At 44.3% G+C, this 21,983-nt stretch overlaps 2 protein-coding genes across 3 annotated transcripts in view; one reads left to right on the forward strand and one right to left on the reverse strand.

The window, feature by feature from the left end:
• The window catches only part of LOC138662346 (caM kinase-like vesicle-associated protein), a 161,231-nt gene extending 152,330 nt beyond the window's left edge, over window positions 1–8,901 (forward strand). The window contains exons 5-11 of the mRNA XM_069747855.1: window positions 237–375; window positions 1,790–1,910; window positions 4,213–4,288; window positions 4,359–4,495; window positions 6,012–6,090; window positions 7,960–8,047; window positions 8,130–8,901. Of these exons, the coding sequence (XP_069603956.1) occupies window positions 237–375; window positions 1,790–1,910; window positions 4,213–4,288; window positions 4,359–4,495; window positions 6,012–6,090; window positions 7,960–8,047; window positions 8,130–8,381 (892 nt within the window). The 3' untranslated portion in view covers window positions 8,382–8,901. The remainder of the gene's footprint in view (window positions 1–236; window positions 376–1,789; window positions 1,911–4,212; window positions 4,289–4,358; window positions 4,496–6,011; window positions 6,091–7,959; window positions 8,048–8,129) is intronic.
• Window positions 8,902–14,365: 5,464 nt separating this feature from the next.
• LOC138662348 (metabotropic glutamate receptor 6-like) overlaps window positions 14,366–21,983 on the reverse strand; it is a 36,524-nt gene continuing 28,906 nt past the window's right edge. For both annotated transcript variants that reach the window (XM_069747857.1, XM_069747858.1), the window contains exons 8-11: window positions 21,099–21,238; window positions 18,378–19,313; window positions 17,868–18,121; window positions 14,366–14,870 (exon numbers count right to left, since the gene is read on the reverse strand). In XM_069747857.1, coding sequence (XP_069603958.1) covers window positions 17,870–18,121; window positions 18,378–19,313; window positions 21,099–21,238 — 1,328 coding nt within the window. In that variant the 3' untranslated portion in view covers window positions 14,366–14,870; window positions 17,868–17,869. The remainder of the gene's footprint in view (window positions 14,871–17,867; window positions 18,122–18,377; window positions 19,314–21,098; window positions 21,239–21,983) is intronic.

Genomic DNA, 21,983 nt, shown 5'->3' on the forward strand with positions numbered 1-21,983 from the left:
GTGTAGCTTTTTTTTCTTCATTTTTTATACTTTCCTTCTAATGACTATAATATCTATGTATTTTACTGTAAATTCTGTAGAGAAAATAGCTGGGAAGCGTTTTTTGCTGTGACAATCCCTAAGTGTGTATTACTGAGTGTATTATGACAGGCAGAGTTACACTTCACATTTTTGCGGTGATTGGAGTGGACAGATCTTCTTCTCGGCGTCTTATGGTAACGCACGTTCTCTCACAGGGCCACGGGAGGAGATGTATTTGACTGGATCCTGGAGCAAGGCTATTACTCTGAGAAAGATGCCAGTAATGTGATCCGCCAGGTTCTGGAGGCCGTAGCCTATCTGCACAACCTCCACATCATCCATCGAAACCTAAAGGTATAGTGTCAGTCAACACTTTGCCGTGATAGACGTATGGGTGCTACAAACATCGACGACCTCAATTCAATATGGGTCAAATAGGGGAGCTGCTAATTCCTGCAGCATTCAATAGGGTTAAATGATTTTACTCTGGTATCTGTGGAAATGTATATTGATTACATCCATGATTTTTTTGGCGCTGGGTTAAGTGGTCCTTCTTTTCCTGGTTTTCATTAGTGATTGATAGCTGAGCTAGGTTAATGACGAGCCAAGACCTGGCAAAGAGACAGTCAAACAATGCTCTGCGAGTTAATTGATCGGCTTCTGTATGAGACCTTATACTGGTGGATTGTGCAGCAGGTCTGCGGAGCCTATCTGTGATCATCTTACTGCTGTAAGGGCAACTACTATCATTGCAGGAGATCTGTGCATGCCACGGGCAAGGGTCGTTGGATGGCACGAATATGTGTACGAGTCTTAGCGCACACAGCGGCACTCTGCCAGACCACTTGTGTCTAGTAATTGTTCACGAGGCATACTAAAGATAGGAGATTGGTTGCTTGAAGAGGAAACCCCTCTAAGGCTATGTGCATACGTTCAGGTTTTTTTGCTTTTTTTTGTGCTAAAAACGCTATAAAAACTCATTAAAAACGCATACATTATGCATTCTATCATTTAGAATGCATTCTGCATGTTTTGTGCACATGGACGCGTTTTTTTCCGCGAACAAAATGCATCGTGGTAAAAAAATGAGCATGTTCATTATTTTTTCGGATTTTCTGCGTTTTCCCCGCAATTCTATGCATTTGGGAAGAAACGCATAAAAAACGCACAAAAAAACGCATCAAAAACGCGGTAAAAACGCATGCGGAATTCTGGCAGAAATGTCTGGTTTTTGTCAGGAATATTTCTGCAAGAAATCCTGACGTGTGTACATACCCTAAAGGTGTTTTCTAGCTAAATGCATGTATTCCCTAGGCACAGGATAGATGATAAATGTATGAGTCCTTGTGTAAACGCAGTGGTCGTATGCGACCATCGTTCTTACCTCCACGAAGAGAACAGAGCAGTGGTCACACGTGGACAGAGGACGTTCTTGGGAGCAAAGGGGTTAAACATCTATCACCTATCCTGTGATAAATATATTTAGTTGTAAAACAACTTTATTTTTTTTCTTCTCAGCAGCAGCTCATTATGGTTCAGTCTCATAATGTGATGGTAAAATTGGAGCATATTTATAAGGAAAACATAATTCGGAATAAGAAGTACTTTTTTTAAATGATTTCATTGTACTTATGTCTTGACTGTTCTAGAAAAAAAGCATCACGGAGATAAATGCAGCTTAAGTCTCCAGGGTAAAGAGGTTAAAAAGTACAGAAGGGAGGGGCGCATGAAGCTGGCGGACCCTAATATGTGTCTCTGTTTCCCCCAGCTGGAGAATTTAATGTATTACAATCACAATAATCACTCCAAGGTCGTCCTGCGAGACTTTTACCTTTCATGTTTCGAGAGCGGAGAAATTACAGAACCATGTGGAACCCCAGAGTATTTAGGTAAGGATCAAGAATCTGGCAGAAGATGTCATAATGTCAACAGGGGTTATAATGGTATGTAAAAAAAACTTATCTCTTAGAGGTTATCACTTAGAGTTGAGCGAATTTGATCAGGTTTCCGAGCAAATTCTCTCAACTCTAGTTATCACCCAATTTCCATAGACCCCAAGAGACATATAATGTATTAATGAACCAGGAGGCTCAAGATGAACAATGTGTTTGTGTCTGCATCTATGATCTCAAATATCTTTAATATATAATATATATAACCAATACATGAAGAAATGAATGAAAGCAGCACTCACCCGTTATCTTCAATGAGTGAGACCCGTTGAAGCGATTGTTCGCGAAACGGCCGTCGTCTGTCTCGTCTCTGCACCCTCCCTCACTGCTCCCTCCTCATGTCGTAGCCTGCCTTGTCCCTAGCTGGGAATGTTGAGCCACGGTCAATAAAGGACTATATTATCATTGAAGATAACGGGTGAGTGCTGCTTTCATTCATTTCTTCATGTATTGGTGATTCAGCTGCTCCTAGTGCATGCACCTCCCCGTCTTCAGAAGAAGCTTACTTCGTCTGGTCTCCAAGGAGAAATTATTGGGGTCTAAGTGAAGGAGAGCTCTTTCAGTGCCGGTCGACTGACCTCTTGTGACTGTGTATAATATATATAAACACTGCTCAAAAAAATAAAGGGAACACTAAAATCCCACATCCTAGATATCACTGAATGAAATATTCCAGCTGTAAATCTTTATTCATTATATAGTGGAATGTGTTGAGAACAATAAGACCTAAAAATTATCAACGAAAATCACAACTAATATCCCACGGAGGTCTGGAGTTGGAATGATGCTCAAAATCAAAGTGGAAAATGAAATTACAGGCTGATCCAACTTCAGTGGAAATGCCTCTAGATAAAGAAATGATTCTCAGTAGTGTGTGTGGCCTCCACGTGCCTGTATGACCTCCCTACAACACCTGGGCATGCTCCTGATGAGGCGGCAGATGGTCTCCTGAGGGATCTCCTCCCAGACCTGGACTAAAGCTTCCAACAACCCCTTGACAGTCTGTGGTGCAACGTGACGTTGGTGAATGGTGCGGCGAAACATGATGTCCCAGATGTGGTCAATCGGATTTATGTCTGGGAAACAGGCAGGCCAGTCTATAGCTTCAATGCCTTCATCTTGCAGGAACTGCTGACACACTTCAGCCACATGAGGTCTGGCATTGTCCTGCATTAGGAGGAACCCAGGGCCAACCGCACCAGCATATGGTCTCACAAGGGATCTGAGGATCTCATCTCGGTACCTAATGGCAGTCAGACTACCTTTGGCAAGCACATGGAGGGCTGTGCGGCCCTTCAAAGAAATGCCACCCCACACCGTTACGGACCCACTGCCAAACCGGTCATGCTGAAGGATGTTGCAGGCAGCAGATCACTCTCCACAGCGTCTCCAGACTCTGTCACGTCTGTCACATGTGCTCAGTGTGAACCTGCTATATGTGAAAAGGACAGGGCGCCAGTGGTGAATTTGCCAATCCTGGTGTTCTGTGGCAAATGCCAAGTGTCCTGCACGGTGTTTGGCTGTGAACACAACCACCATCTGTGGACGTCAGGCACTCAGACCATCCTCATGGAGTCAGTTTCTAACCGTTTGTGCAGACTCATGCACATTTGTAGCCTGCTGGAGGTCATTTTGCAGGCTCTGGCAGTGCTCCTCCTGTTTCTCCTTGCACAAAGGCTCAGGTAGCAGTCCTGCCGCTGGGTGGTTGCCCCCCTTTGGCCCCCTCAAAGTCTCCTGGTGTACTGGCCTGTCTCCTGGTAGTGCCTCCAGCCTCTGGACACTACGCTGACAGACGCAGCAAACCTTCTTTCCACAGCTCGCATTGATGTGCCTTCCTGGATGAGCTGCACTACCTGAGCCACTTGTGTGGGTTGTAGAGTCCGTCTCATGCTGCCACGAGTGTGAAAGCACAACCAACATTTAATAGTGACCAAAACATCAGCCAGAAAGCATTGGTACTGAGATGTGGTCTGTGGTCCTCATCAGCAGAACCACTCCTTTATTGAGTGTCTTGATAATAGCCAATAATTTCCATCTGTTGTCTATTCCATTTGCACAACAGCATGTGAAATTGATTGTCAAACAGTGTTGCATCCTAAGTGGACGGTTTGATATCACAGAAGTTTGATTTACTTGGATTTATATTCTGTTCTTTAAGTGTTCCCTTTATTTTTTTGAACAGTGTATATACAGTATATATATCTGTTCTAATAACAGGATGTCACCTTTGTCTTGCCAGCTCCTGAGGTGGTGTCGCGGCACAGATATGGCCGTCCGGTAGACTGTTGGGCTGTTGGGGTTGTTATGTTCATCCTGTAAGTACCAATCAATAAATTAATAGTTCTTTATTTCATAGTCTAGCTTTATTACATCTTGGTTTTGCAGTCTTTCAGGGAATCCTCCTTTCTATGATGAAAATGAGGAAGAAAACAGTGAGAATCACAACAGGAAGATTTTCCGCAAAATTCTGGCCTGTGAATACGAGTTTGATTCTCCATATTGGGACGTGATCTCTGCATCAGGTACATGCTAAACCCTCAGAGTGACCCCGGGAGGTTGTATTGGTTTGGTCTTTGATTCTCAGTGATCCCAACACTCAGCAATGCTTCTCAAAGTAACACACACATGCTACATTCAGTGTCACTAAGTATGCAAAGTCTGCAGGAAAGAGGAGTTCCTTAAAATGGATTTTCTCAAAGTGCTTGCAAAAATAAGCACTTATTAAAAATCCTCCGCGTTCTAAAAAATTAAGGGATTTTTAATTCTGTAGTCTATCAGGGTGGCCGGTCTCCTATGCAAGGAATGTGCACTTGCAAACTCTTTGCTATGCAGCTTGTAAGCGCAGCTCTGCAGCCGGCAGGATCACTGAATGCAGCTGACTTGAGATCTCGTGCTCCTTCTGCTCGCAGTATGGGAGACTGTGTAATAGTATGCAGGTACTTAGTGTGTCACCACGGAACAGACAGACAAACAGTTGAGGGGTTTAATAACAGGAATCAGGTTCTCCTCGCAGGGAGGAAGCAGTAGAATATAACTAACAATAAAACAGTGTAAAAATATGGGAGTCAAACAGTGTAACAGAATTAAGCAGGATTTCTTGAGAAAAAGAGCACTTATCAGTCTGATGAGGACTTGCTTGAAGGGTCGTCTTCTCCAACGTAGGCGCCGAGAAACAGCAGCACTTGTCGTCCCTCTGTTGTCCGTGGGCTGAGTAGTCTCTAGGAACCCGCTGCCTGGGGTTTCAGGAGTTAGTGTGATATTCACAGGCTCTGACTCTTTAGTCTTTACAGCACAGCCTATCCCGGGAAAAAGATGGTCAGTCTATTATTAAGTCTCTCACCAGGAATCAGGGGCTCTGCAGTGATACCGTGGGTACCAGGGGGTCACAGTCTCTGCACTGGCCAATGTCTCTGCACAGGTCTCAAAGCGCCCCTCTCCAGTCACAGCAGAGTCCGCTTTCATGTACTCACAAGATGCAGTCTTTCTGGGCAATCTCCCTGTAATTGTCCTCTGACCAGGAGCTCTCTCTCCCTGAGCGCAGCTGCGTCCTGCTCTGACCGCTGCTCATGCTGCTCTGCTCCTTGCGCGCGCGCCTTTCCCGATCTCTGCCCGGCTTCCTTCCTGTCCCATTCTCTAAGTCTGCCCCCTGGGGAACCTGTAGCACAGCTCAATGGTTCCAGGCATAGAGCCGAGAAGGTAACCGCCCCCGGACTCTTCTTGTGCTTCACCTCCTTACAACTGCACAGTTCAGGCCTGCAGTACGACCATGCTCTGTCATTCTGTAGTAGCGCACCGCACCATGACAAGCTGGAGCCTGGGAGGCAGAGGGGCAGTGTGCTCCTGAAGAAAGAACTGTAAATTGCCCCTTTAAGTGGCATTAGTGATGCACATTTGTTTGTTGCAAGGCGTTAGGGTAACATGTGAATATGGTAGTGACCAGTATACTGTATATAATATCAGAGGTATTAGTATGTGAAATATAGGAATTAGTGGTTACTGAAAAGGACCAATGACTCACCATAGACTTCCTTCCTATAGCAAAAGATCTTGTGTCCCGTCTGATGGAGCTGGACCAGGAGCAAAGAATCACTGCGCAAGAGGCGTTAGGACACATCTGGTAAGAGTTCAGGCCGTCCACAATAAAAAAGAAGCAGTGCATGAATCTAGGCAGTAGAGATTCAGCCATAAAGTGCATTATCACCGTGTTTGCACTGGCGGAAGGTTCACTAGAGAAGAAGCTGGCCAAGCCAAGGACGGCTTCGGCACATTTTAGCCAACTTAAAGGAGATAATCTGTACTAGATAATATGGTTATTTTAAACTTAAAGGGAACCTGTCACCCCGTTTTTTCAGTAGGAGATAAAAATACCATTAAATAGGACCTGAGCTGTGCTTTACAATAGGGTATTTTTTGTACCCTGATTCCCTATCTATGCTGCCGAAATACCTTACAAAAGTGGCCTTTTTCGCCTGTCAATCAGGCTGGTCAGGTCGGATGGGCGTGGTCACAGCGCTGTTTCTCCCCCACATCTTGCTTATGTTCCCGTTGGTGGCGTAGTGCTTCTCGCATGCGCAAGTGCCGAATGCACTGCGCAGCTGTAGAAAAAGAGCGCGCTCGCCGCTATTCAGCGGTTTCTCGGTGGGCACGGCCATCTTCATGAGGCTGCGCGTGCGCAGATGGAGTCTCCTGCTTCCCGGGGCTTCAGGAAAATGGCCGCGGGATGCCGAGCGTGCGCAGATGGACATCGCGGCGGCCATTTTCCTGAAGCCGAGTTCGAATCTCGGCTTCAGGAAAATGGCCACCGCGATGTCCATCTGCGCACGCGCGGCATCCCGCGGCCATTTTCCTGAAGCCCCGGGAAGCAGGAGACTCCATCTGCGCACGCGCGGCCTCAGGAAGATGGCCGCGCCCACCGAGAAACCGCTGAATAGCGGCGAGCGTGCTCTTTTTCTACAGCTGCGCAGTGCATTCGGCACTTGCGCATGCGAGAAGCACTACGCCACCAACGGGAACATAAGCAAGATGTGGGGGAGAAACAGTGCTGTGACCACGCCCATCCGACCTGACCAGCCTGATTGACAGGCGAAAAAGGCCACTTTTGTAAGGTATTTCGGCAGCATAGGTAGGGAATCAGGGGACAAAAAATACCCTATTGTAAAGCACAGCTCAGGCCCTATTTAACGGTATTTTTATCTCCTACTGAAAAATCGGGGTGACAGGTTCCCTTTAAACCAGTTCCACTACTGTGAACAGGTTGTGTGTGGTATTGCAGCTCAGCCCCATTCAATGAATGTGTGTACATGTGTGGCATTCTTTCTGGAGGCAGCCATGTTTTTACAATGCCTTACAACCGTTTTAACCCAGACCTTGCAGGTGCTCAGCTTCTTCTCTGGCGCCGCAGATATCCGAGCACAGCGCTTAGTTATCTCCGGTGTTTTCACTGGGAATGAATTGAGCAGAGGTGAGCATGCTTGATCTCGCCCCACTCACAAGGAGACAGGAGGTAACTTCTAATTAAAGGAACTAAAAACAGCAACAACCTCTGCTTGCTTTATAGAAAAATAATGAAGACTCTAAAACGTGGCCCTTCTATCTATATGTACGATGTTGAATAGCTTCGCTTTACTTTAGCTTGAGCTCCATCATGAGTTATACACTTGTCACATCCAGCTGCATTCAAAATTCTGCTGCCGACCGACAAGTTCTGTGCATGATGACTGATAATGTGCTCTGTTCTGGTTTGGTGTATTTTCGGATAATTGGTGTGAACTCTACTGCAAGGCATGTTCTGTATAGATAAAGAACCAGCGGTGTGACATAAAAGAGGGCAACCTGAGAGCCAACAGGAAAGCAGCAGGGTGTTGAAAGCGGCTTGTGATGTGTTGGGAGGATGTAACTCAGGAGCTAGACAAGTTATGCACAGTATCTACACATAATAAATACAGCTGTATTTTACCTTTTTTCTCAAAAATTGCCATGTTAATAGGATTTCAGGAAATGCAGCGTCCGAGAGGAATCTTAAAGAAGGAGTCTGTGCCCAAATTGAAAAGAACTTTGCTAAAGCCAAATGGAGGGTGAGTAACGTAGGGCCTTACAGCAGTAAAGGAGTAAAGTCAGCAACCAATGTACATTTATTATGGTCTCTGCCCACTACAGAAAGCCATACGAGTTACCACATTCATGCAACGATTGAGAGCTTCCGAGGGCACGGCCGGGCGCCTTCCTGTCACCCCGAGATCTTCTATGAGCGTATCCCATGAAGTCACAGTGGAGGCTTGCCCTTCTCCCCAGTCATCGCCCTCCCAACACAGTATTGCAAAGGCAGACTGGAATCCCAACAGAGCGCTGCAAACTGCTGACTGTGGAGGACACTCGTCCGGGCAACCAGAGATCGGGGGTCCTCCTTAGTGTCCTCTCAATCTATCCTTCCACACAAATCAAAATGAAAAAAGTGGCCATGTTCACCACAGACATTTGCTAAAAAAATTCACCTGACATTGGAAGAGGTCAGAGCGAAAGAACTGACGACCCCTTGGGAACAAACATATGACCAGACTTGAGAAGACAGCTCCTCATCTTGCAGCATGGAAACTGATCCCAGACAAGACACTGTTTCCTACATATCATAGTTTGATTAATAGTTTTATAAATGAACAAAATCACCAACACCTCACAAATTTCCACTAACTCATAGACAACGTTCCCAAGACTGACACCCAATACGGCATAGTGCACCAGTCAGAGGGTCTCCGGCAGACCTGCTGTTCAGACCCCATGTCCTTCATATCTTCCAACCTGGCTCTGGGGGGTGACCTGTTGCATGTCATCTGCATGTTTCTATGTTTTAGTTTGATCTGCATTCCCTTACTCTGCCACAGAGGCCGGTACCCTGGCAGTAAGGGACGGATTTAACCAATAAAGAGAAAGTAAAAAAAAGTACAACCGTCTGTGTGTCATTACAGCTCCCGTAATACAGTGCAGAACAGGACAAGTGTTTATGGATAATTGTTACTGGCAGACAAGTTGTGACGTTTGGACATCACCAGATCTATCCATCTGTATTCTTATTACAATCATTTTAGGTCTGTGACCAACGTATCATACTATAATTTTAGAGATCATTATTGTCAAGTACATAATGATTGTGGGCTAAAATATGATACCATTCTGTCTCTACCCTCTGTGCCCACAAAGCAGGATCAATGCCATTACTGTAGTACTGAGACGGTGAGAAAGTCATGTAAGAAGAGGAAATACTTCTCTCTGGTTATTTCCTGTACATAGGGGCAGTACTATAGTAGTTATATTCTTGTACATAGGGAGCAGTATTATAGTAGTTATATTCTTGTACATAGGGGCAGTATTATAGTAGTTATATTCTTGTACATAGGGGCAGTATTATAGTAGATATATTCCTGTACATAGGAGTAGTATTATAGTAGTTATATTCCTGTACATAGGGGGCAGTATTATAGTAGTTATATTCTTGTACATAGGAGCACTATTATAGTAGTTATATTCTTGCACATAGGAGCAGTATTATAGTAGTTATATTCTTGTACATAGGGGCAGTATTATAGTAGTTATATTCTTGTACATACATAGTAACATAGTAACATAGTTAGTGAGGCCGAAAAAAGACATTTGTCCATCCAGTTCAGCCTATATTCCATCATAATAAATCCCCAGATCTACGTCCTTCTACAGAACCTAATAATTGTATGATACAATATTGTTCTGCTCCAGGAAGACATCCAGGCCTCTCTTGAACCCCTCGACTGAGTTCGCCATCACCACCTCCTCAGGCAAGCAATTCCAGATTCTCACTGCCCTAACAGTAAAGAATCCTCTTCTATGTTGGTGGAAAAACCTTCTCTCCTCCAGACGAAAAGAATGCCCCATTGTGCCCGTCACCTTCCTTGGTATAAACAGATCCTCAGCGAGGTATTTGTATTGTCCCCTTATATACTTATACATGGTTATTAGATCGCCCCTCAGTCATCTTTTTTCTAGACTAAATAATCCTAATTTCGCTAATCTATCTGGGTATTGTAGTTCTCCCATCCCCTTTATTAATTTTGTTGCCCTCCTTTGTACTCTCTCTAGTTCCATTATATCCTTCCTGAGCACCGGTGCCCAAAACTGGACACAGTACTCCATGTGCGGTCTAACTAGGGATTTGTACAGAGGCAGTATAATGCTCTCATCATGTGTATCCAGACCTCTTTTAATGCACCCCATGATCCTGTTTGCCTTGGCAGCTGCTGCCTGGTACTGGCTGCTCCAGGTAAGTTTATCATTAACTAGGATCCCCAAGTCCTTCTCCCTGTCAGATTTACCCAGTGGTTTCCCGTTCAGTGTGTAATGGTGATACTGATTCCTTCTTCCCATGTGTATAACCTTACATTTATCATTGTTAAACCCCATCTGCCACCTTTCAGCCCAAGTTTCCAACTTATCCAGATCCATCTGTAGCAGAATACTATCTTCTCTTGTATTAACTGCTTTACATAGTTTTGTATCATCTGCAAATATCGATATTTTACTGTGTAAACCTTCTACCAGATCATTAATGAATATGTTGAAGAGAACAGGTCCCAATACCGACCCCTGCGGTACCCCACTGGTCACAGCGACCCAGTTAAAGACTATACCATTTATAACCACCCTCTGTTTTCTATCACTAAGCCAGTTACTAACCCATTTACACACATTTTCGCCCAGACCAAGCATTCTCATTTTGTGTACCAATCTCTTGTACGGCACGGTATCAAACGCTTTGGAAAAATCGAGATATACCACGTCCAATGACTCACCGTGGTCCAGCCTATAGCTTACCTCTTCATAAAAACTGATTAGATTGGTTTGACAGGAGCGATTTCTCATAAACCCATGCTGATATGGAGTTAAACAGTTATTCTCATTGAGATAATCCAGAATAACATCCTTCAGAAACCCTTCAAATATTTTACCAACAATAGAGGTTAGACTTACTGGCCTATAATTCCCAGGTTCACTTTTAGAGCCCTTTTTGAATATTGGCACCACATTTGCTATGCGCCAGTCCTGCGGAACAGACCCCGTCGCTATAGAGTCCCTAAAAATAAGAAATAATGGTTTATCTATTACATTAATTAGTTCTCTTAGTACTCGTGGGTGTATGCCATCCGGACCCGGAGATTTATCTATTTTAATCTTATTTAGCCGGTTTCGCACCTCTTCTTGGGTTAGATTGGTGACCCTTAATATAGGGTTTTCATGGTTCTTGGGATTTCACCTAGCATTTCATTTTCCACCGTGAATACCGTGGAGAAGAAGGTGTTTAATATGTTAGCTTTTTCCTCGTCATCTACAACCATTCTTTCCTCACTATTTTTTAAGGGGCCTACATTTTCAGTTTTTATTCTTTTATTCTTTTACATAGGAGGCAGTATTATAGCAGTTATAATGTTGTACATAGGAGGCAGTATTATAGTAGTTATATTCTGTACATAGGGATAGGGGGCAGTATTACAGTAGTTATATTCTTGTACATAGGGGTCAGTATTATAGTAGTTATATTCTTGTACACAGGGGTGGTATTATAGTAGTTCTATTCTTCTATTCTTGTACATAGGAGGTAATATTATAGTGTTAGAGCAGTCCTGTTCTTGTACATAGGAGGCAGTATTATTGCAGTTATAATGTTGTACATAAGGGGCAGTCAGATCACAAATGCACTGGGCGTCATTAATTGGCTGTAAGCCGGTCACTGTGCATCACACATACCTGTGTGACTGGTGTTCTACTCAAGCCTTGTTTGTGTGCATTTTTTCTACTAGGCAGCCACCCCCTCCATAATGTGGTAGGTTTGTGAGTGACTGCTTTTATCAGTAGTTTCCACCTGTGCTGCCTTTATAATGGGGGTCTGCTGCATCCTGCCAGTGCATTTGTGATCTGACTGGTCTTGGTAAGGCTGCTTCCTTATGGTATATTTTTCTGAATTTTTCTATGTTGCTGTTTTTTTACATAAGGGGCAGCAACATAGTAGTAGACTATTGATTGAAATTGATGTTCACATAGGTTGTCCACTACAAATAATTATTTAAAAAAATAGACCAGTAATGGTTTTAAAATAATAGAAGAAAAATAAAAAAAGAAACTGATTCTAACCTACCGGATCTTTGCCAGTTCTTGTTGCTGCTGGATCCATTTATTAAATAATTGGAAGTAGCGGACAACATAAAAAAAACAACTACTTCCCATATAATTCCAAGCAATTTAATTAGTAGCTTCCATTTAATTTCACCCACTCTTTAGTTCACTGGTTTGGAGTAAGACTCAGCATGGTCCTTAGATACCTCGGCAGCATAAGACATCATCAAATCAATTTCTCTGTATGGACTCTTCATTTTCATGGTTTTGAGACGTGACAAAAACTATTCTGCCTTCTGAAAGATACAATATACAATACAAACAGCCCAGCTGAGTCCTGGGCGCATCCCAGACAAATAAAAAGAATAAAGCACTCCCTGCAGTGTAAGAAGGGTACGTCTTACCAGCACAAATAGAAAGCAGACGCATCAAACTTATTGAGTAATTTTCGGGAAGACGGGTAACAATCTATTAGATAAAAGCCATAACCCAGGCTACGAGACGTCTCAAGAGAATTTCTTTACTGCCCGGAAACATAGGCCTAAATGCCAGGACCTGTTTGTCATTTAAAAGGTCTTTTGCTTGCTCAGCTCACCCTAGGGGCACCCATTGGGAGTGATTGAGGGCTGGTTGGTACAGCAGTGGACCCCCAGTTGGTGAAAGATCGGCCATGTGCACTGGATCACTGGCTATAATGGGTCCATGTACGGTCTTCGGCACAGATAAACAAGAACGAGCCCCTATGGGGCAATAAAAAAGAAAGACACAGCTCCTCCATCTTCTCCATGAGCAAAGGACTCTTCGAGGTCGTGACACCTTCTCTCCAAGTTGGAATGGGAGGTAAGAGGCGCACATGCTCATGGCTGGACTGGTGAGATGGGGGCATTTTGGGGGGGCTCTTGCTATAGGCCAATTGTGTACATTTTTTCGGAGCAGCTGTCCTTTCAGCCTTGACACGTTACCTTCCCAGCAGCCTCTTGTTTAGGAGACTGATGACTGATGGGCGCAAATGTCACTGTGCAATAAAAAAAAATAATTTTCCCTTTTTTATGCATTTAAATCATTCAGGGATATACATGGCGTAGCTCATTCATCTAAATCCTAGCTAATAAGAATGCCCATCAATAAGTCATTACCCCGGCAAATGTTCACACCTGATATTACCGCTGAGGCGCACAAATGAGATGGAAACGTCATTCAAATGTGCAAAACGTACCATTTTTGATGGCTTTTTGTGCCCATTTAATGGATGTACGCGGACTTCATCTGTCTGAATCCCACATTAGAATTTATCGATGAGACTACGATTATGAGGTTGTGACGGCTCTTAAAGGGACGGTAGTAGCAAATAAAAATAATCTTTGAGGCATATCTAAAGAAGAGGGAGGGTCAGGCATTATCACTGTCATACAGTTCTATGGTTATGAAGCACTAATCTGCAGCCTCCATTTGTTCAGACACTACAACTTCCAGCATGCCCCAAAAGCAGTGTGCTGGATTTAAAGGGACACTGTCACCTGAATTTGGAGGTAACAATCTTCAGCCATGGAGGCGGGGTTTTGGTGTTTTTGATTCACCCTTTCCTTACCCGCTGGCTGCATGCTGGCTGCAATATTGGATTGAAGTTCATTCTCTGTCCTCTGTAGTACACGCCTGCACAAGACAAGATTGCACCTTGTGCAGGCATGTATTACGGAGGACAGAGAATGAACTTCAATCCAATATTGTAGCCAGCATGCAGCCAGCGGGTAAGGAAAGGGTGAATCAAAAACCCCAAAACCCCGCCTCCATGGCTGAAGATTGTTCCCTCCAAATTCAGGTGACAGTGTCCCTTTAAGAGGTAGCATGATGCACCAGAGTGCTGCAGGACGCCCAGACATCCTGAGCGAGCATTGTCCAATGATCTATTATTAATGCAGAGCAATTTGGGGAATTGGGAAGAAAGTGATGTGCATCTTCCAAAGCTAAAACATCTGCTTTTATTAATAAATTCAGAAAAGACCATTGTATAAGTGATTGCGGCACGGTGCAGACGAGCAGTTTAGGAACAGATCTAAAACCTAAGTGTGCACATTACATTGCTTTGTAAGTAGCGATTAGATAAATACGGCAGCATTGTTAGAGAAGTGCTTCCTTGGTTTAGGGGTCTTGGTTTGGGCTAACGCCAGTCCCGTCCTCACTGGTAGCGTATAAATAAGACATGGCTGAATTACATTTTTTTTTTTTTGCTGTGAAAGAAAGAGACGACTCGGCGGGTTATATTAACTGGTGATTTTGAGGGAAAAGGTTCTTTGATTTATTTTACAGCATGATACTTGCCAAGAAAATTGTAGAAAAAAAAAAAAATCTGTCATTTAATACTGAAATTTGTTTAATCAGAAAGGAATAAATGAAGGATACTGGCAGGGAAGGGGTTTCACATCCCTAGAAAGGATGTTGACAGGTGAAGTGTATGAAAAAGGAGGCTGGTTGGGAAAAATATTAAGTGCTGCCGTGCATAGATTTATCAGGAAAGGGCTTAATTGCTGTGCACAGCTTTGTCAAGAGGAGTTAAGTAATACTGCGCAGAGCTCTCGCCGGAGACGGTTCATTTGTGTTCTGCCACATTGACGAGCGCTCCTGTGGGATCCCCGTCTGCTTTATGTACCTGGATGAGCCGACGTTTAGGTCCTGTAGTGTAGCCCCTTCCGATGAAGAATCCTGTCTTACCGGTTTCATTTGCAAAAACAGCATCTGAGGAGGTGTCTGACCCATCACATCTACCTGTGGGCACATAGAGAAATCAGGCGTTAGTTATTAAACGGGCACGATCTGCGCTGCCGCCCTGGACGGGGTCACACAGAGTAGGATCCTTAATTTCATTCATTGTCACTGAAATATTTATTCCTGAGGACGGGGGGCTGGCGATGCTTTCCTCTATTCCCTCACCCACATGGAAGCAGGACGGGGAGCAACTTGGTGCAGCTTTGGCAGTGAAAGAAACTAACAGTTGCTAGGCAACTGGAAAGCGAGCGGAATGGAAATGAAATCTTACCGCGTTCCTAAACAGCGCCATAAACCTGCTTGTGTGGTTTGTTTGTTTTTTATTAAAAAAATATATATTTAAGTCTGAGTCTGAATTTTATTCAAAGCGATGCCTGACTATAGAGTTTAAGAATTAGATAAACTTCATGTGTCACTTGCCAAAGGTATTTCTAATGCTGCGTGAATAGTAACCTAGTGGATGCATTTTACCTATTACTGGGGGCAATAGACATGCTGGCTCAAATACTCTGTGCTGCTGGACAACCTGGCCTTTTCACTAACATTCGATGTCTATAGGAACAGTACGTGCAGCAGGGGCACAGTCACACGTTAGTTTTTCTCGTGCGGTCTGTGTCTTTCCACGCATAGCACTTGCACCTATGATATTCTATGGGGCTGCTCATGTGTCCAATGTTTTCCTCAGACCTAGTGGTCCACAGAAAATATTGGAGACATGTCCGATTTTGATCCGAGTGTTGCATCAAAATCAGCAATACAAGCCTGTGGGTCCATGAGAATATCGGACTGCACTTGGATGACATCTGAGTGTGGTCTGAATTTCATGGACTTTCAGAGTACCGTAGATGGAGAAACTGATGACAGTCGGACCACACTCTGATAAAACTCAAGAGGTCGGTTTTTCTCACACGTGACAAAGTTGGACCTAAGCCTTAGGCTAGGCGTGAATCTCTATATCTTATCTAAATATCTGTCCTGTTTACCTTCCATTTACCGGATACCGGCTTATATACGGATCCCCCACCCACCGACACATACCACTGTCCTGTTTACAGACCCCCCCCCCCCCCCCGGTCAGTTTACAGATCCCTTCTATTTACAGGACACCTGCTTATATACGGATCCCCCTCCCTCCAACAGATACCACTGTCCTGTTTACAGACCCCCTTCAGTTTACAGATCTCTTCCATTTACCAGATACCGGCTTATATACAGATTCCCCCCCACCGACAGATACCACTGTCCTGTTTACAGACCCCCCCTTCAGTTTACAGATCCCTTCCATTTACCAGATACCTGCTTATATACAGATCCCCCCCACTGACAGATACCACTGTCCTGTTTACAGACCCCCCCTTCAGTTTACAGATCCCTTCCATTTACCAGATACCGGCTTATATACAGATCCCCCCCACCGACAGATACCACTGTCCTGTTTACAGACCCCCCCTTCAGTTTACAGATCCCTTCCATTTACCAGATACCTGCTTATATACAGATCCCCCCCACCGACAGATACCACTGTCCTGTTTACAGACCCCCCCTTCAGTTTACAGATCTCTTCCATTTACCAGATACCTGCTTATATACAGATCCCCCCCACCGACAGATACCACTGTCCTGTTTACAGACCCCCTCCAGTCAGTTTACAGATCTCTTCCATTTACCGAATACCTGCTTACTTACGGATCCCCCTCCCTCCGACACATACCATTGTCCCATTTATAAACCTCACACGAAAATCTGCAAAATTTTTAGAGCAACTAAAAAATGGTTAAGACAGTCTAAATATACAGCAGATTTATCCAACAGCATGAACCACTGATACCTGTGGCACATTTTTAGGACAGATCAGTCTACGTTCCTACAGTCCAGTGTTGATGAATATGCCTGTTTGAGCCATAAAAGTGCCCCCCATTGTTGGTGCATGGTGTTGCTTGCTAAGCCAGTCCCCTTTTTCATCTAGGCCAGGCCCATTTGTCAGACAAGAGGCAGAAAGTAACTAACACACATCATAAATATGGTGCAGGTTATGGAAGATACAGTGTTTGTGGAAGAGACAAGAAAGTGCACAATGAAGACGAGCAGCTTGTTCCTACCACAACTCCATAAATGAACCTTTTCTTGTACGACGCAGACTGCCAGGGTCTACGAGATCTGTCTCAGTGCACAGTAAAGTAAGACCCCCTCCTAGCACATTGCTGCCCTAAGGCTAAGTGCAGCTTTAGAAAGGCTGCTTGTTTGGTTTTCCTGCAGATATCCATGTATTTTTTATGGCATAAACCCACTAGTGTACACGTACAAGAGGCTTTGCAAAAATGGATGAGACAGGTCCTCGAGTCACGGCTTAGTACAATCACTGACCGGCATCGCTCCTGTTATCCTACCATTGCCACCAGTAAAGAGCCCGGCTCACAGGGCTGTGATCGCTCGTACAACTATCCTCCATCACTGGCCGCTGTACACGTGTTCAGAGAGCCAACAATCTGTCACAATTTGCTCCATTACGGCTGATCGGATGGGTTTTGATGGCCTGAATTCACCGCTAGTCGGCAGCACATCATCTGTAAACACTAATAATGTGTCATTGTCTGACTATAGCTTCCCTTTAAATGTATGCGTTTTTGGCTAAAATACTTTTTGCAATTTGGTTTTCATTATAAATTTTGCACCGTTTGCCATCCATAGCTTCTGTGTTGTGCTGTCTATTGCTAGCTGCAGAATGAGTCAACTGAGGGTCCTATAGTGAACTCCTTCTAACGGTCTGAGTTTCTAACGCCTATCTGTCTTTTTCTGAGCATTTAGCTGATTTCTGATGACAAACCACATCGAGATTAATGTGCCTGAAAAGCGAAATGGTAATGGTTGATAAAACCCAATTACAAAAATTATTTATTGCGCCAAATAATGCACCCAAAGGTGGATGAACCCTTTGAAGCTTCCTAAATGCAGGTGCATACAATGAGAAGCAGTGTATACAGACCCCGGCGTACCCACCTTTAGCCCTTGCTCTCAGGGATGAGTTTTTCTGGAGGCTTGCTCTCTCCGTTCTGGCGCTCACTGTTTTTCTGCGACATGCGGTTGGACACAGTCGCTGCTGTTGCTACAGCTTTTAAGCTTCGCTTGCGTTTCTGCACATTCTGCTCCGGGTGGAAGAGGATGACATAAACCTTGGGCACGTAAAGCATTCCCAGCGAGACGGATGCACTCAAACTCATCGATACCGTCAGCGTGGTGGTCTGGATATAGATCTATGTGAATGGGTTAAAATTAGAAAGTCGTCTCCGTTACTGAAAGTTGGATGGTGACTATGGAGAGATGATTCCAATCAGTGGATGTCAACAAGACAGGGATGAATCGTGTGTATGCAAGGTATGATGGCCACCCAAAAATGTGGTAGATGGATGTGGATGCTGAACAATGGGCTCTTCACCGACCACGGAGGTAACACATGTGGCATGAAATGAAATGTCCAGTAACAAATGGATATGGTATAGTGCAATTCACCTTCTCAGCAGACTGCGCAGTGCCAAAGAAGATGGGGACAAATGCCAGCCATACAATACAAGTGGTGTACATAGTAAATCCAATAGGCTTGGCCTCATTGAAGTTCTCAGGCACCCCGCGGGCCTTCACCGCATATACAGTACAGGTCACCATCAGCAGGATGGAGTACATTAGACAGCTAACGAGGGACAGGTCAGACATGTCACATTTCAGTACCCCCCTGGCAAGTTCAGGGTTGGGTGTCCTCTGCTCTTCATAGTCAATTACACTGTGCGGGGGCAAAACTGCCAACCACACAGCTGTTCCCACCAGCTGCACAGAAATGAGACTGAAAGTGAGGAACACCTGAGATCCGGGACTGATGAAACGTGGAGGAGTCACTGAACGTTTCCCTTGTTCGAAGATGCGGTAGATCCTGTTGGTCTTGGTCAGAAGAGCAGCGTATGAAATACACATGCCTAGGCCCAGGAAGAGCCGCCGAAGGGCACAAACGGCTATGCCAGGCTCTGCCATCATCAGGAAGGTAATTGCATACATTAAGAAGATTCCCGTGAGCAAAACATAACTCAATTCCCGTCCAGATGCCCTGACGATAGGAGTGTCATTAAAACGTATCAGGGTCCCCACCACGAAGAGGGTACTCAGTATGCCCAAAATAGACAAGAAAAGAGGCAGAATTGCCCAAGCAGAATGCCACTCCAGCTTGACAATTGGCGTTGGCCGGCAGGCAGTTCGGTTAACATTTGGCCTCATGTCAAAGGGGCAAAGTTGACAGTTGAAGTCGTCCAGCTGGTACTGGTAGCCATCACATAGCTCACAATGCCAGCAACACGACACTCCCTTCACCATCTTTTTGCGCTCTCCTGGTTGGCAGGGAAGGCTACACACAGATGATGGGATGTCTGACTGCCCACCATACCACTGCATCTCTTCAATCTGCAAAATAAAATACAAAATCAAGTTTAATAGAACAGAGCAAAGATGGCCTGTGGAGACGAGAAGAGAGGTGGGATATTAGGAGCCATGTCATCCCATGGAGTAAGTGCCGTCTTGTGTGGTTGGCAGACCACCGTCCATTCTTGCTTTGCCGGTTGGCGCTCCTGATTGTTGTTACAGATTATTGACCATACGGGGTCTTGAGCGAGGAGAACCGGCTTATGGTAGCGGCAGTTTGACCCAAAAGTGGATTAATGTGTGTGGCAGTGTAACTCACAGAGTGTGTTTTTCCTTGTTGCCCACATCCCCTTAATTTTTTTGGGGGGGGCAGTTGTTGTTTTTTTGTGTTTGTCCAGAGTCCATTCAGAAATGCTTCAATTAAGCCCTTTTTTTCGGTTTTCTATCCCAAAGTTTATATAGCGTAAACCTTGGGCCGGTGTCTGAACCATTCAGAATCCAGAGCTACAGTCTGACCATTGAGCTACCACATTACCCATTTATTATACATCTAGCATTTACAGGAATTATTATTTATACACGTATTACATAGTGTTCTTAAAGTGGTTGTCTTGTGTTCTTTAATGGGTAAAAATTGTAAAGTGCTTGTAAAAACAGGAATCTTTACAGTTTAGGCTGGTTTAACATTTGCGTTTTTTGCCGCTGCGTTTTAGCGCAAAAAAACACATGCTTTTTTTTTGCGTTTTTTTTTCCTATACTTGCATGCGTTTTTTTTTCCTATACTTAACATTAAAAACGCATGCGTTTTTTTGCATGCGTTTTGCCGCCGCATGTGTCTTTTCTATGCATGCGTTGTGTTGCAGAAATGCAACATGTAGTAATTTCTAGCGGCTTTTTTTGCGGTAAAAAAACCTATTGCTGTCAATGTAAACGCATGCGTTTTTAAGCACATGCGTTTGCATGCGTTTAAAAACGCATGCGTTTTAATAGAAAAACACAAGAATACACACTAATAAGCCAACCCCAAACCCTAACCCTAAGGGATCCTAACCCTAACCCTAAGGGTTAGGATCCCTTAGGGTTAGGGATAGGGTTAGGATCCCTTAGGGTTAGGGATAGGGTTAGGGATAGAGTTAAGGTTAGGGTTAGGATCCCTAGGGTTACTAGGGATCCTAACGCTAACCCTAGCTATTTCTGTTTAAAGTGGGTTTTCTTGTTGATTTTGATGATTGGCAGCTGTCAGACACTTCTCATCATGCGTTTTAAAAACGCAAACGCAGGAAAAAACGCATGTAAACACGTCAAAACGCCACGTTTGTATTAAAACATGCAAAAACGCATGCGTCTAAAAAACGCGGTGTTTTAACGCGTTTACATGCGTTTTTTTCACCACATGCGTTTGCGTTTAAAACGCAAATGTGAAACCAGCCTTACTAATTAAAAATGGGATTTTTATTTTTGTTTTCAGCTCATTGTCTAGGTTACCAGCCACATTACCGTCTAGTAGTGATGGCTAAATATGTGCAGCGCTTACAAACTCTATCCTATAGAGCTTGTCAGCGCTGCTCTGAAGCTGGTCCTAGTACTGATCCGGATAGCACAGTGCCCCTCCAGAAGTAAGGCTGCTGGTGCTTGCAGCATCAGAGAGCACACAGGTCAGGCCAGCAGTTTGACAATGCCGCTGATCTGAACTGTCAGTCAATTAGGAGCACATTGAGCACCGGCGAAACGGAAGCCAAGAGGTAGGGGAGCTGTGCAATCTGAAAATGAGTACAAACCGTTAATACAGGGTAATACATCTGGTGACAGCAGTAAAATAGCACTCACATTGAGCCGTAAGTACTCCGTCCACTGTCCTATCACTCTGTAGGAAGGAACAGAAGAATTTGTCATCTGATACTGGAAAATGTCATAGCGCCCGGGTGCATCGCCATTTTCATTGAACATCACCGGTGTTCCAGCACTTCCTATACAGCAGAAGAAATAGGATCAATATGTTATTCTCTATCGAAAGCACTTAGAAGAAGTACAATATTAAAAAGAAGTATTTCAACTTAAAATAAAGAAAATGCCCAGTATATAAAGGGGCTGCGCTTAATTAATGGAAACTGTGAAATGCTTTATTTCCCCTGTGGAGGCGCTGTCAGGAAATTGAACACATGGTGCCTGGTTTAATGTCATTTTTGGACTTTCTGGCGGTCTCCTATCCCAAACTTTCAGCCATATATTCACCTATGAGGCTGTTTGTTTGGGTCTGAACACCTGCGGCCGGTTCATACACAACCAAAGGAATCTGGCCTGATTTTCGATATTATTTACTGTTTGTGAGGAAGGAACGACTTAGGCGGTTGGATCCAATGTTAGTTTCTATACTTGGGGCAAATAGAACAGGAGGACTAAGATTTCATAAAACATCTGTGAAATAAGTGGCAAGGTGAACATCATTTGCCCTTAGGGTCACACTTGTACAAATAATGGTTGGAAATCAGAAGACGCCAGTGGCGCCCTCGGTACTAATAACAAACCTACTACTGTGCAGTCAAGAAAGCAATCTCCGCCAAGGACTAATGCTGTCCATTAAGAGTCTTCTGTTGTAATTATGGCGCTGATACTGCATTACCTTGGGTGGATAATATCCGATTACCCTTCCCCATGGGCCAAAACGTTTCCAGCCCCAGGTTCACACACCGAACCTATCAATTAAAGATACAA

Source organism: Ranitomeya imitator, chromosome 2, assembly GCF_032444005.1.
Source record: "Ranitomeya imitator isolate aRanImi1 chromosome 2, aRanImi1.pri, whole genome shotgun sequence".
Lineage (NCBI taxonomy): Eukaryota > Metazoa > Chordata > Amphibia > Anura > Dendrobatidae > Ranitomeya > Ranitomeya imitator.